The 12,869-nt window shown below is 32.9% G+C and overlaps 1 protein-coding gene across 2 annotated transcripts in view; it reads right to left on the minus strand.

Moving 5' to 3' along the window:
* LOC126734709 (prolyl 4-hydroxylase subunit alpha-1) overlaps nucleotides 1-12,869 on the minus strand; it is a 69,560-nt gene that overhangs the window by 12,048 nt on the left and 44,643 nt on the right. Inside the window, exons 4-10 of one of the 2 annotated variants that reach the window (XM_050438427.1) lie at nucleotides 4,185-4,316; nucleotides 3,927-4,130; nucleotides 3,677-3,849; nucleotides 3,261-3,488; nucleotides 2,715-2,939; nucleotides 2,193-2,258; nucleotides 1,973-2,138 (exon numbers count right to left, since the gene is read on the minus strand). In XM_050438427.1, coding sequence (XP_050294384.1) covers nucleotides 1,973-2,138; nucleotides 2,193-2,258; nucleotides 2,715-2,939; nucleotides 3,261-3,488; nucleotides 3,677-3,849; nucleotides 3,927-4,130; nucleotides 4,185-4,316 — 1,194 coding nt within the window. Of the gene's footprint in view, nucleotides 1-1,972; nucleotides 2,139-2,192; nucleotides 2,259-2,714; nucleotides 2,940-3,260; nucleotides 3,489-3,661; nucleotides 3,850-3,926; nucleotides 4,131-4,184; nucleotides 4,317-12,869 lie in introns of both variants that reach the window. The other variant, XM_050438426.1, reaches the window with a different exon arrangement.

The raw sequence follows: 12,869 nt of genomic DNA on the forward strand, positions 1-12,869 counted from the left end.
AGATGGCATTGTGGCACAAATAAATAAAAGCTTTAGTCGGTATTGGGCCAAAGTAGTCTCTAGCCACCACAGAGACTAGGATAGGTTTCTTTACTTACTGCTGGCCTATCCATTGATCATACATAAAATCGGTTAGTGACAGGAAGATAACTCTGCCTCCCATGCGATCGGAAATTTGGTTGCTCGCCACAAACCTATGTTGTCCGGAAGGTACTTTAGTGAGCTGCGTAGAAGAAAGCATGTTATTCATAGTCAAGGGTGCATTTCCATTTAGGATCCCAGCGATTGGATGAACGACGCATATAACGTCAACGCCAAACACCAGACATACAAAAATGGTGACTTGGTTTGGCTCTATGACCCTAAGAGACAGACTGTGCCACCGAAACTTCAAACACTAAAAGCCATTCTTATATGCTTACAGCTATTCTTATATGCTCTCGATATTCTTTACAGAATTAAGAAGCCGCCGAGGGGTAAAGTTCGAGTCATTTATTTTAACCGACAGGCTCCTTATAATGAAAACCACGAAGACAGTGAGCTGCGGCAAATCCAACCAAAGTAGGATTTAATATTGAATGAATTTATGGTTTATCATTCTAATGGCCGAAAGACTCGCAACGGCGTGACCTGTGAAGTGCAGCAATACTTGTTTCCTGCTCCAGCTTAGTATGCTTTGGCATATTGTGTGTCTAAAGATTTGCAAATCTTTAGGCGCATATTTGTGACTAAAGGAGGAATTGTTTGCCGAGGATCTGAGAAACGTAGCAATTCCCAAACTCGATTGCGATTCTACAAAAGATCCAGTTGCAAGAGGAGAAGCTTCTGTCGTTATCGACATACACCATCTTTCGAATAATTTGGGATGAAATGAGCTTAGGGAAAGAGCAGTGTAACGATACTGGCAAGGCCGACAATAACAAATGATATCAATCTTACTCATTCCGGAATGACGCAAGCAGGCGTGTCCGACATATCTGGAAACGTGTGGAAGCAAATCTTCTGAAACCACCTGTCAAGTACATAAAGCGCCCGCGCAGCCGGGACACTAATTTAAGTTAGAATATTGGCGCGACTTAATTTACGAACAGTATTAAATAAATTCTATTTAAATAAATGTTGCTATACATATAAAAAATAAATCGGTAGACTATTTTTGTGCATCGATCGTTTTAATTCACATCTTAACGGACGGTAAAAACGTTATAATACGCATTTCTTACCCCGTGAGTAATGAATTATTACTACAAAAATGTGTGTTCTGGGGTACGTTAAGTAAGTGATTTTAGTTTCTGTATGAAGGTCGTTCAAAAAGTATCTATAGTATTCATATCGCATCTAATAGGCTCTCTATTAGCTATTACTTCCAAAATATTTAAAAATTGTCTTTTTCTGATATATTTTTATAAGAACATTAAAAATTAACACTTTGGTATTACTCAGCGTGACATAATAATATATGCCCGAAGAAAATATTTAATGTTCAATTTTTTTTTGTTGTATCACTTCATTCATTTATGATTTTTAAAATATAAAAAAACAGGTTACAGATTTTCCAAATAAATATGAAAATCATCATTTAAGTATAAACTTAGTTATACTAAAGACTTTGATTGTGATTGAGATTGTGATATAGTTCTGAAAGTGGTAAAAAAAAAATTGAATTTGTTTTACAGTTCCATTTCATTTCTCTTTAATGACTCAAATCACTTATTGAAACTTGTATTTTTCTTTTAAGTCTTTCTCAATTACATATAAAACAAATATTAGTTTATTTTTTTTACTGGGTACATTGTCATTTCATTTATCTACTACTTCTAATATCGTTTACTAAGAATCTTCAAATTAGTGCTTAAGGGAAGTAGGAATCAGGAATTTATTCTTGATTGAACGTATTTATATGTATTTCCTTAAATGAAGTTTACTCTAAGGTCTGTTTTAATATCTGTCCAGAAGTTAATAATATACTGACCCCATTTGGATCCAGCTAATACAGGACAAGCAGCGTGTCTAGTTCTGGCATCTCCATCTCCACTTGGAAACAGATTGTACCAAAAAGCTGCTGTACCTTTCTTCGGCCACACGGTTGCTCTAATTTCTGGAAATACTGTGGCTCCACCTTGAGGTACATCCGACATCTAAAAAATAATAATAAATTGACATGTCATTAAAGAATTCTGGTTAATACTTACGTAATATAATACAGTAGCTATCCGGTTGCCAGTACCGAGGTTCTTAAAAGCATTGGTCTCTTCTTTCTAAAAATAATTTCTTGAAAACTATAATTTATTCACAGATAAAAATTTGATGAACTGAAAATGCATAATGTAAATTGCCGAAAAACAAATCTTAATAAAAGCAACGCTAGGCGCACTTTTAACTTTGTGAAGTTAAGAAATGAGCTTCTTTACGGCTTTGTTACTTATGAGAATGACGCATAGTAAAACCACAAGAAATTCGAACACGTTTTTGCAACTTGTTTTGTCTAAATCATATGGAACTTCAAAAAGTTTATTTAGAACATACTTCGCTTGGATCTTAGAATCTTAAGTTACCTATAAATTTTAAACATCTTATATATTAATACTAAAAATATATTGTATAATTTTTTATTATCCTAAGCGGTAATTTTATTGCACTAAATATAAATCATAGCAATTTATCTGTAATAATTACTTGTTCACCTATTAAACTATTAAACATTTTATACTCACCCTTGCAAAATCAAAATGGGGCTCATAATGTCCACCAATACCATAGTTAACAACTTGTAGTTCTTCGGACGACTTCATGTTTAAACCAGTAATATCACCAGTGCGTCGAGATACATCCGCGATATGTTTGTGTTCTTCCTCTTTAAGCCAAGCTGATTTACTGATTCTGTATCCAGCTACTTCTAGAGCGCCAGTTTGAGAGTTTTGTACCGTAGCCCTTTGAAACTATAAAAAAATATATATTAAATTAAAACTTCACAAACTACTATAACCCAGATGCGAAAGTGTTGAGTCGATATGTATTTCGATTCTCCGAAGCGTCCACACTTAGGCATCCCATATTTTAGTCACGATTTACTATTAAATTAACAATTATCATTATATTTTAGTCTACGTTGCATAGACCGCGAGTCATTAAAGCGATTTATCTCAGACCACTTTCTCAAAGTCCAAAAAACCAACGTTTTTGTTGGTTATTTCCATTGTTTTTCGCATCTGGGTTGGAGTCATTTGATGTCATTATAGAAGTTTTCTTTTCATAATTACCCTTGGAGTTGCCATTGCTTTAATTGTTTGAATTTCATTATCAGATATGACATCATGAAAAATGAAAATGTCAGGATCCAGATGAGCTTCTTCCACTTTAAAGGGAGCCATGAGTAAAAATGGGTTGCCCCTCGTAATATATCTACATTTCAGTTTAGCTTGGACTTCCACTGGAAGAGTTTCATCTCCTCTGCAAAGGGCTTCATATAGGTCTCTGCGATAGTTAACCTAAACATTACGCATATAAAAGTTTTTAAGAAATTTAGCCATTTTTTGTTATTTATAAAACACATGCAAAATTATCTATAGACTACCTGACACCAAATCTACTACCGCATTCAATTTTTAGCTCCACACCAATGCATTAGTTGGATTTGGATAATTTAAAATATTTATATTACTTTGTAAAATTTTACCCCAGCAGTTTCGACAGTTTGAGACTCATCGTCTCCCTTCTTCCGATCGGTTTTAGTGTCTTCAGAAGTTTTCAGTTGATCTTCGTAGTAGACTCTATTTCCTAAAGCGCGGCCGTGATCAGGAATGATATCTAAGAGTTTGTTCGTCAGGTCTAGCGCTAAGGCTACATCTCCTATAAAACATGATCTTTAAAGGTCACATGACTTGTAATGATATTCCTGTTAGGATTATATTAAGAAAAATTCCTACCTTGCTTATAGATGGAAAAAGCCAAATACTCAAGAACTTCGCTATGATCAACTGTTTCGTTGGCTTCTCTTTTCAATCTAGCTTCAGCTTCCTGCATCCATAGTCGAGTATGATAAAAATCACCGACATTATAAGATTGTCTCCCTAATTCGAAACAATCTGCTGCTGTTAGTTCTGAGCTATACTTAACTCCATTTAGTTCTCCTAAAAGTAGTTATTATTATAAAGTAAATAAATTATTGTTTTAATTTAAGTTACCTCTAGCTAAAGAGGACGTATCCAGTTGATAAGTGTCTTGAAGCCTCGTTAAAGCTACAGCCGCTCCATTGAGATCTTCGTCAGTGGGGAATTTCATATTTTCCTTGTAGTATGATATGTTTAATAAGGCCTCTAAAGGGATTAAAAAAAGTTAAATCAATTCGGAATTTCGCGTTTCAGATGGGAATGAACTTGTAAGTCCTAAATCATGAACATAATCAAATCAAAGAAATTCAATTTTTTATATATCTTAAGAGTAATGAATATCATGTCATTAAGGAATATGAAAAGCTTGGTGCAACAAGGCATATAAGCTACATTTTACCAAAAATCGAGATATCTTTATCATTTGATTGTACATAAAAGCCACCTGCGAGGAAGTTTAAAGATTTATCAATAGATGGCAGCACTATACCTAAATGCTCTTGTTGCTTGTGCAGAATATTTAAGTTATTTTTAGTCAAACAACGACATAAGCCACAACATGGCGGCCAGACTACGTGTGCCGGTAAAGAGAAATTTGTGTGAAAGTGATATACGGGGTGGCCAATTGAAAACGTACCGCAAGGCATTACAGGGTGGGAAAAAACTTTTCGACAAAATCCAAAAATACGTCAAGTATGTCTGTTACGGGGACAACTTTTGACATAAAAACCATTTCAAAAAACTCAACCCTGTAAGCGGGGGTGACATCCCCTAATTTTTTTTAATCAAATGGGATGGAGGGTCAAGTGATATCTCTTTAAAAGAGTCTTGTGATTCCCTATACAAAGCTGCTTAGTTTTTAAAAATCGAGTCACTCGTTCAAGAAATATGGGCTCTTGAAAGTTAAACAATAATGTGTTACGAAAAATGCAAAAAGCGATTTAATGATTACCATTTTAATCAAGTAAATGCTCGAAGTTCTGTCTGCCAACGTTCATACAGTGATTCAAATTATCTTCAAACCGTTGCCGAACGTTTAGAAGCAATTGCGGTGTCACTTCGCTACATACGTAATTAATTCTGCTTCGCAACTATTCTAATGTAGCAGGTAGAGTTTTGGAAACTACAGATTTTATGTGTCCCCACAAGAAAAAATCTAAAGGACTGAGGTAGCCACTTAATTGCGCCCCTTCATCCTATCCAGCGTCCTGGAAATCTGTCATTAAATAGTTGCGTATATTTGATGAGAAATGTGGAGGAGCTCCGTCTTGTTAGAAAATCAATTCCTGATCATTGTGCGCGCGGTCCTCTACTATGATATCTGTTAGAGCTGGGTCGATGGAATTTATAACAAATCTAAGTACATATCGCCTGTTAAATTTTCAGGAAGGAAAAAAGGGCCCACAATGAAATTTTTAAAAATACCAGCCCATACAACTTCTGGGGGGGGGGGGGGGGGGAGGTTGTGTGTGTGTTTCGTGGAAAATCCTTGTTTTGTTGTCAGCCCAATAACGGAAATTGGGGGATTGCAACTTCCCCCAATACTGCAATCTCCATAGCTTCATGAAACCCTGCATTTTAAATATTCCTCTTTTGGCTATGAACTGAACATGTTTCGCGAAACTTTGCAACCAATTCCCAACAAACTTTGCAAACAATTTTCTCAGAGAGATGTTTCTCAGCATTCAGTTCATTAAATAAATCCGCGACCCGGTTTACACACTCATTTTTTTAAAAGAAAAGCTCAATAATCTCTACTCTTTCTGCAATTGGTTACACCATAATTAATGATAAATTTAAAGGTTCAACAATTTTTAAACACTTTAACCACAAAACAGGTATTTAGCAAAACTACTTGACCTATAATTTAAAGGGGAAGAAAGAAACCGAATATTTTTATTCACTAAATGTGAAAGAAAGAGTTTGCCGCAAAAACGACAAGTTCATTTAAAAGACAAAAAATTGTTTCTCGCATCCTTATCGTTCGTTTACTTGAAATGAATAAATTAGTGTTTTGACGTAAAGATGTGTTGTATGTTCACTCTGGGTTAAGTCTCACTCTCTCAATAAATTTTAATGATATTGTCACACATTACTGTTCAACTTTCAAGAGCCCATATTTCTTGAACGAGTGACTCGATTTTTAAAAACTACGCGGCGTTGTATAGGAAATGGCAAGAATTTTTTAAGAAGGTATCACTTGACCTCCCTTCTTATTTAAAAAAAAATAGGGGATGTCACTCCCGCTTAGGGAGTTGAGTTTTTTGAAATGGTTTTTATGTCAAAAGTTGTCCCCCTGACAAACATACTTGACGTGTTTTTGGATTTTGTCGAAAAGTTTTTTCCCACCCTGTAATGCATTGCGGTACGTGTTCGATGGGCCACCCTGTATAAACAGAGTAAAATATAAAAAGTGTAGAGATTCACTCTGTCAGGGGAAAATGATATTTTTAATTCGTTTTGGAACTCGCGTACTTATCAGACCCAAAAAACTTACCTATTCGGATCCATAAAAGCTGCTTCAAAGAAGCGTTCCTACCGAAAGAAGCCTAAAAGACAAGAATCGGCTAGAAAAGTTACTTATCAATATTTTGCCAAGCTTTTTTGTCTGCACAAATCTTCTAAGCGCGTAAGGCTTATTTGCAAATATATATTTTTACATTGGAACAGATATCAGAAGGACGAAGTGTTCCAAAAAATGATGAAAAAGGAAAACACTGCTATCGACCCAATAAAAGACCTGTTGAACAAGTACAGTCTGTTCATGGTTATATTTGCGCATTTCCAAAATATGTTATCCATTATAGCAGACAAAAAAATCCAAACAGGCTTTACCTCGACCATGATATCTTAGCAGCTTAGAGCTTAGACCGTAAGTACAATGAGCCTTTAAAACTAAATGGCAAAAAGTTGAAGACAGAAAAAAACTCATGCCATACATACCACCTATCAAACAAAACCTTTATCTGGCTATTTTACAGTAGTCTGGTGGGGATTCCATTAATTAAACTGAAGAAGATAATAATATAGAAAATATATATGGAGAAGAAAACTGTTCTAAGAAAACATTAATATGAAACAACATATTTTTATAGGGTTTTTTCTTTTAAATAAAAATAAAGAAAAATATTAGGTAAACTTAACAGTAACTTAGGTGTGCTAAATAATATTTTGTTTTTGAAAGTGGAAATAATATTTTCCTTTAGTATTTTTTTATAACCAAAGAGTTTCTAAGACTTTTTCTGTACCAGGAGTTACCAACTAATATTTTTGAATGTACCTTATTAATTATATAAAATATAGTTTTATTTTGACCCAAGAAAGACATAAACCACATTTTTTCAACAAAAAATTAAATACATTCGAAAAAAATACTTTTGTAATTTTTTTATTCCATAAAGGCTCTACACAAAGAAAAAAACACATTTTCAAATATAAACCTGATTTGCAAAAGTTTTTCTCAAAAAATACTACTTGTGGCTTATTGCCCTGAGCGTTTCATATATACTGCGCAGGGCCTTTTTTGTAAGCTAAGAAGTACTAACTAGAGTTTTTCATCATTCATTTCAGTTAAAAATTATTCAGCAATGGTTTTATAGTTTTCAGAAAAGTCTGTACATAGACTTCTACAGCTTCTAACTGTTATGGCACAATATGTGTAGAAATAGCACTCGTAACATTTTTGACAGCTCAGTCCCAGAAAATTCGATATTTCAGAGATTAAATGTCAGATTTTTAAATTTTAAGATAAGTCAATATCTTCTTTGTTCTTACTTCATTTTCACTTTCGTCTATCTTCATTCTCCATAATTGTGACTTATTAATGTTTGAATATGGAATTATTCATACACCCGTAAGGCCATAAAGTATTGACATCCAACAATGTTAGTCTTATGATGCTACCTATTTATTTATCCTGGAAAAATCTTTGAATATCTTTATTCAAAAATATTTCTAACAAATCTCGAATATCATGATGTTAATCTAGATTATTTGAAATCCTAGTTGGATAATCTATCTAATCTATAGAAAATTGAGTTCATACATATTAAAAGTAAAATCAGGGATTCCTCAACTACTTAGCGCCATTCCATTATTTAATAATGGGGGTTTTACTCTGTTTGCTGATGATACAGCAGTAAGGACATTACGTCTCAAAACTTAACTCGTGTATCTTTGACAATAATAACTCAATACATTAAGAGAGACAATACAAAGAACACATTGAAAATTAGTGTGATTAATGGCCAATATACAACCAAAATTACAAGACAAATTAAGGGTTCCTGGCTGGTAATACCAAGAAATCCATACATCTGAAGATCTATAATAATTATATAGTGTGTCCCACTTAAGATGGATATAAGCCAAAATCTTGGTTGTTTGTTGAGCGATCTTTTTAATTTGATATGGTCAGGCGTTCCATCTTCTTGGCTGATCTATTTATGTAATTCGAGGTATATCTATTAATTTTGGTTTCTCTTATATACTTGGAAAATTGTATTAGAAAAAGGAGTAGTGTCGTATGATATCATTTTAAATATCTTTTGTCTCTTATATATTATAAGAAAGATATATCAGTCTTGTATATTAAAATTCACAGGTTCCATTAAAAAAATTTTTATACCAATGTTTTTAAAAAATCTTTGGGTATAGAGTGGCAATCTGGATATTTTATGATGATTTAAAATGAGTCACCAACCATTTTTTTTTTAATAAAAATATTTCTATTCTTATAAATATCATATAAGAGTACGCAGGATATTTTACAAGAAGCTACTTGCTTAAAATCTGTGAAAAATTTATTTTTAACGTAGAATAGGAGTTAATATTGTTATTCAGTCATGGTTTTTTAAGGCTATTTTTATATACAATCAAATTTTTATAATGTTGTAATATTATAGATATTATACATTTTTTATACCTTGATATAAATAAATGTAGAGGTTTTTTTTTTAAATTTATATATTTTCAATAAATCTGCCTTATTTTATAGTGATGAACATGATACTATTCGAAGTATGTCACCTGATATAATTGTGGAGCATGTCAAATTTGGTAACGAAATTCTCAATACAAGGTATAATTTTTGAAAACTTTGGTATGAGTATGTTTCTTCATAAAAGCAAACCGTTTTAGCAATTATAGTCAGATAAAAAATACCATAGTAGGAAAAAGAATATTTGATGTTCAACACTTATTCTGTTAAATATTAGAAAATAAATATCTTTCTTTTTTTCTCGCTCTTTCTTTTTGTTCTCGATTGCGGATAAGTTAATATACAAATGATGATTTGTAAAAGTCCATGAAACTCAATGGTGGTTGTAGCGAATAAAGAAGCCAAAATTTATAAGGAAGGGGAATATTGATGAAAATGGAATACATACCTTGCATCAAAGATAATTATACTAACGAATAGATAACCCACGTAAATGGCAAGCTGTGAACCGACAATGAGACATCAATGCTTCCTTAAATAAGAATATTTTGTGCGCTAACCGTGTAAGAATCGAAGCGACGTTGCCATTACTGATAACATTTTAAATTTTATCTAATAATTCTCTCGCGCCGCGCCGCGCTGTATAAAGGCAGAACGAGGAAATTTTGGGAAAATGGATGTTTTAATTAATTTTTAGTTTATTCTTAACATATTGATTTAACTTATTATTAGAAACTTGTGACTATGTTTTTTGCCTTATTTATTTAGATACACTGAGATAAAATTGCTTGGGCCTTAATATAATAATATAGTGAGGTTTTGTCGCCTGCATTATTTGCCTCTGTAAAACTACATAAAATACACCTACCATATTATTGCATTGAAAAAATTTGTAAAAAGCGCGAAAAATTGTTGAGTCATCATTTTGGTTTTGTTCGCATTAAAATTAAAATTTCTCCATTATTATTTCAAACGCTAAAATTAAAAAAAAAATGCACGTTCCTAGAAAAATAAAACGATTCCAAATCTATAAAGACTTAATTTTTGGCATTTTTTGCATTGATTTGTCTTTGTACCGCATCGCAAAATTATTATTGATAAGGCCTTAATCTTAAAAGTTGACATTTGAAGTTAATTAGGAACAAAGTGGAGGAATATGTTTTAATAGAAAATAATTCTCCCAAACATTTTAAATAACAAAATCAAAGAAACATTACTAGTACCTATATTATTATTATGAAAAAACTTAAAGTTATGGTTTAAAGCTAATTAAACAGGACAAAATGCCGGGTTGAATTTTGGTGCATAATTGCCTATATTTTATAACAAAAATTTAAAAACTTCTAATTTTAATAATATAGGTATGTACTTACATAATATATGTATATGTACTAAGTATATGTATATTATACTTCCTACTTAAGTTATTCTAAAATTGGATTTTTATATACATGTAGGTAGTACATATTCACATTTTTATAACATTTATTACTAAAATCTTGGATCCGCAAATAATTAACACTTTTGGACGAAAAAAAAAGAAAATTATTTTAATACTTATACTTATATGTACATCACATACATATAATCTATATAATCTAATACACCTGTACACCCTGTATATATAATCTAATACAATAGAAATACGAATTATTTTAATTTACAGCTATATAATTGATACAGTTAAGTGTTTAAACTCAAATTGTAGGATTTTTCATAAATATGAGAATACAGGGTGTCTCAGATTAAAAAAACATAATTTTTGATGCAATTAATGGGTATTGTTTTCTTAATTTTCTCATTAACTTATATTAAATTATGTCTATACAGTGTGTCCCACTTAAAGGTTAGCTACCCCTCTAAAATTTTTGTTTCTTGACCAATTTTCAAAAACTTTTTTTGTTGGATAGATGGTCAAAAATGGCACTTATAAGTCAAGTTCGACATTTAGAGAAAGCAGGTCATGGCCTACTGTATTCAAGTTTGAAGTGCGAAAAATCGAGAAGTAGTATTAGCGATATTTATTTTTGAAAAATGCTACTGGATTATTCTTTTTTTAATTGGTCTGGTTAGATGTCCAAAAATCTTGATGAGTTTTCTGTCACGCTGTACTTACAGGTACTGCTCAAAGTAAAAAGCCAAATGACTACTGTATTTACTACCAATACAGTAGTCATGTATAAAATGACAAACTTATTTGACGGTCCACTAGTCAAGATAACAAAAAAGTTGGTTGTTACCTGTAAATACATTGCAATAAAAAAGATAATTTTTTATATAGATTTTTGGCTATAAAGCTTAATAAAGCTCACAGAATCGGCGTGAATTGATATATATGTCAAAGGTATTTTCACTATCAAAGTAACAAGTGATAGAGATTTAAGCTATTTTAATAAGTAAAAAAATGTCTGTGCGTGACGTGCTATTTTATTGCTGCGCTATTTTATAGGCTGTAGATTTTAGTGCTCTTTAATAAATTTTAATACTTTTTTCTCTAAGTTAAAGAGGAAAGCCAATTCCTATAAAAAATAACATGGGATTTCCTGTGTCCCACTGAGTAATGGCATACAAAATTGCATGAGCACAAAAAAACGATGGCGCGCAAAAGAGAAATTATACTCGGCCTCATCTCATAAATAAACAACACGTAGTATCTCCGCCTCTGGCTTAACACACAGATTTTAAAGCATATTCGATAAAAAAAAACCCTAGCGCGCTCCCCTCTCTACGACTCGTCCCCGTTCAACCTAGTTTTCATTTCTGTGCGAAGCACGCAGGTTGTGTTCGTGATTCTTTTCATTTTTCTTAGCGAAATCGGGGTTTTGTGTATGAAGGTTGTATTCTATCATGTCGTCTAAAAGAAAACGAGAAGAAGGTGATGAGGTGTTAGGATTACTGAAAAAGCTGGGAGAAAGGATGGATAAAGTGGAAAAGAATCAACGCCAACAGCGTAAATCAAAACGCAGTCGCCGCCATTTTTCCCCGTCGTCCGCTTCATCATCCTCGAGATCGATCGATCGTTCTCGGTCACGCAGTCGTCGCACTCATCGCCGACTAAGGGTATGTACCGTTATCAACTGTCAGTACTGAATTTACTGGACGTCGTTCCGATATTTCTTTCAGTTTACTGATTCAGTACTGAATGACGTCATAAATGCGTCAGTGACGTCATTAATCTTTACTGGATTGACTGGGGATAAAAGCTACTGTAGGTACAGTAAAATAGTGGGGGAATGTCAAAACCGTCAGAAGTGTTGTTGATGTTGATTTCTTGAATCTTCTTGTTTACGTTGTGGGAATTAGTTTCAAGCAGTTTGGTTGCAAAGATCATGTCTGAAATAATAATTGTGGTTTTAAAATGTTTAACAATAATAAAATTTACCACTTAAAAAGCTCTTATACAACGCACTAACCTGTTTGCGCTCTTTCGTATTCTTCCGGTGTAACTTCAATGTGGTATTCAAAAATTATTTTCTGCGTCTATTATTCTTACCATCTTGCTTTTTCAGTCATATTTATTTTATTAACAAATGTGGTCTGGTTTTAATAAAGCAAAATACCGTACCGAAAAACAAAACAGAAACAGGTAATTTGGTTTTATAGGTTATGTTGTGGTTGTGAAAACAGTGCTGAAAACTGTTCCTTTTTTGGAGCAAAACAGCACGCTGTATAAAATCGGAACGACAAATTACAGTAAAATCAGCACAGTACAATCCTGTACTGACAGTTGAAAACGGTACATACCCTATGTCGGAAAAGCCAGCGGCGGCACCGGTCGCCGTCCTCCACCGACAATAATTCGGATTCGGATAAAAATTCGG

This window comes from Anthonomus grandis, chromosome 3 (assembly GCF_022605725.1).
Source record: "Anthonomus grandis grandis chromosome 3, icAntGran1.3, whole genome shotgun sequence".
Lineage (NCBI taxonomy): Eukaryota > Metazoa > Arthropoda > Insecta > Coleoptera > Curculionidae > Anthonomus > Anthonomus grandis.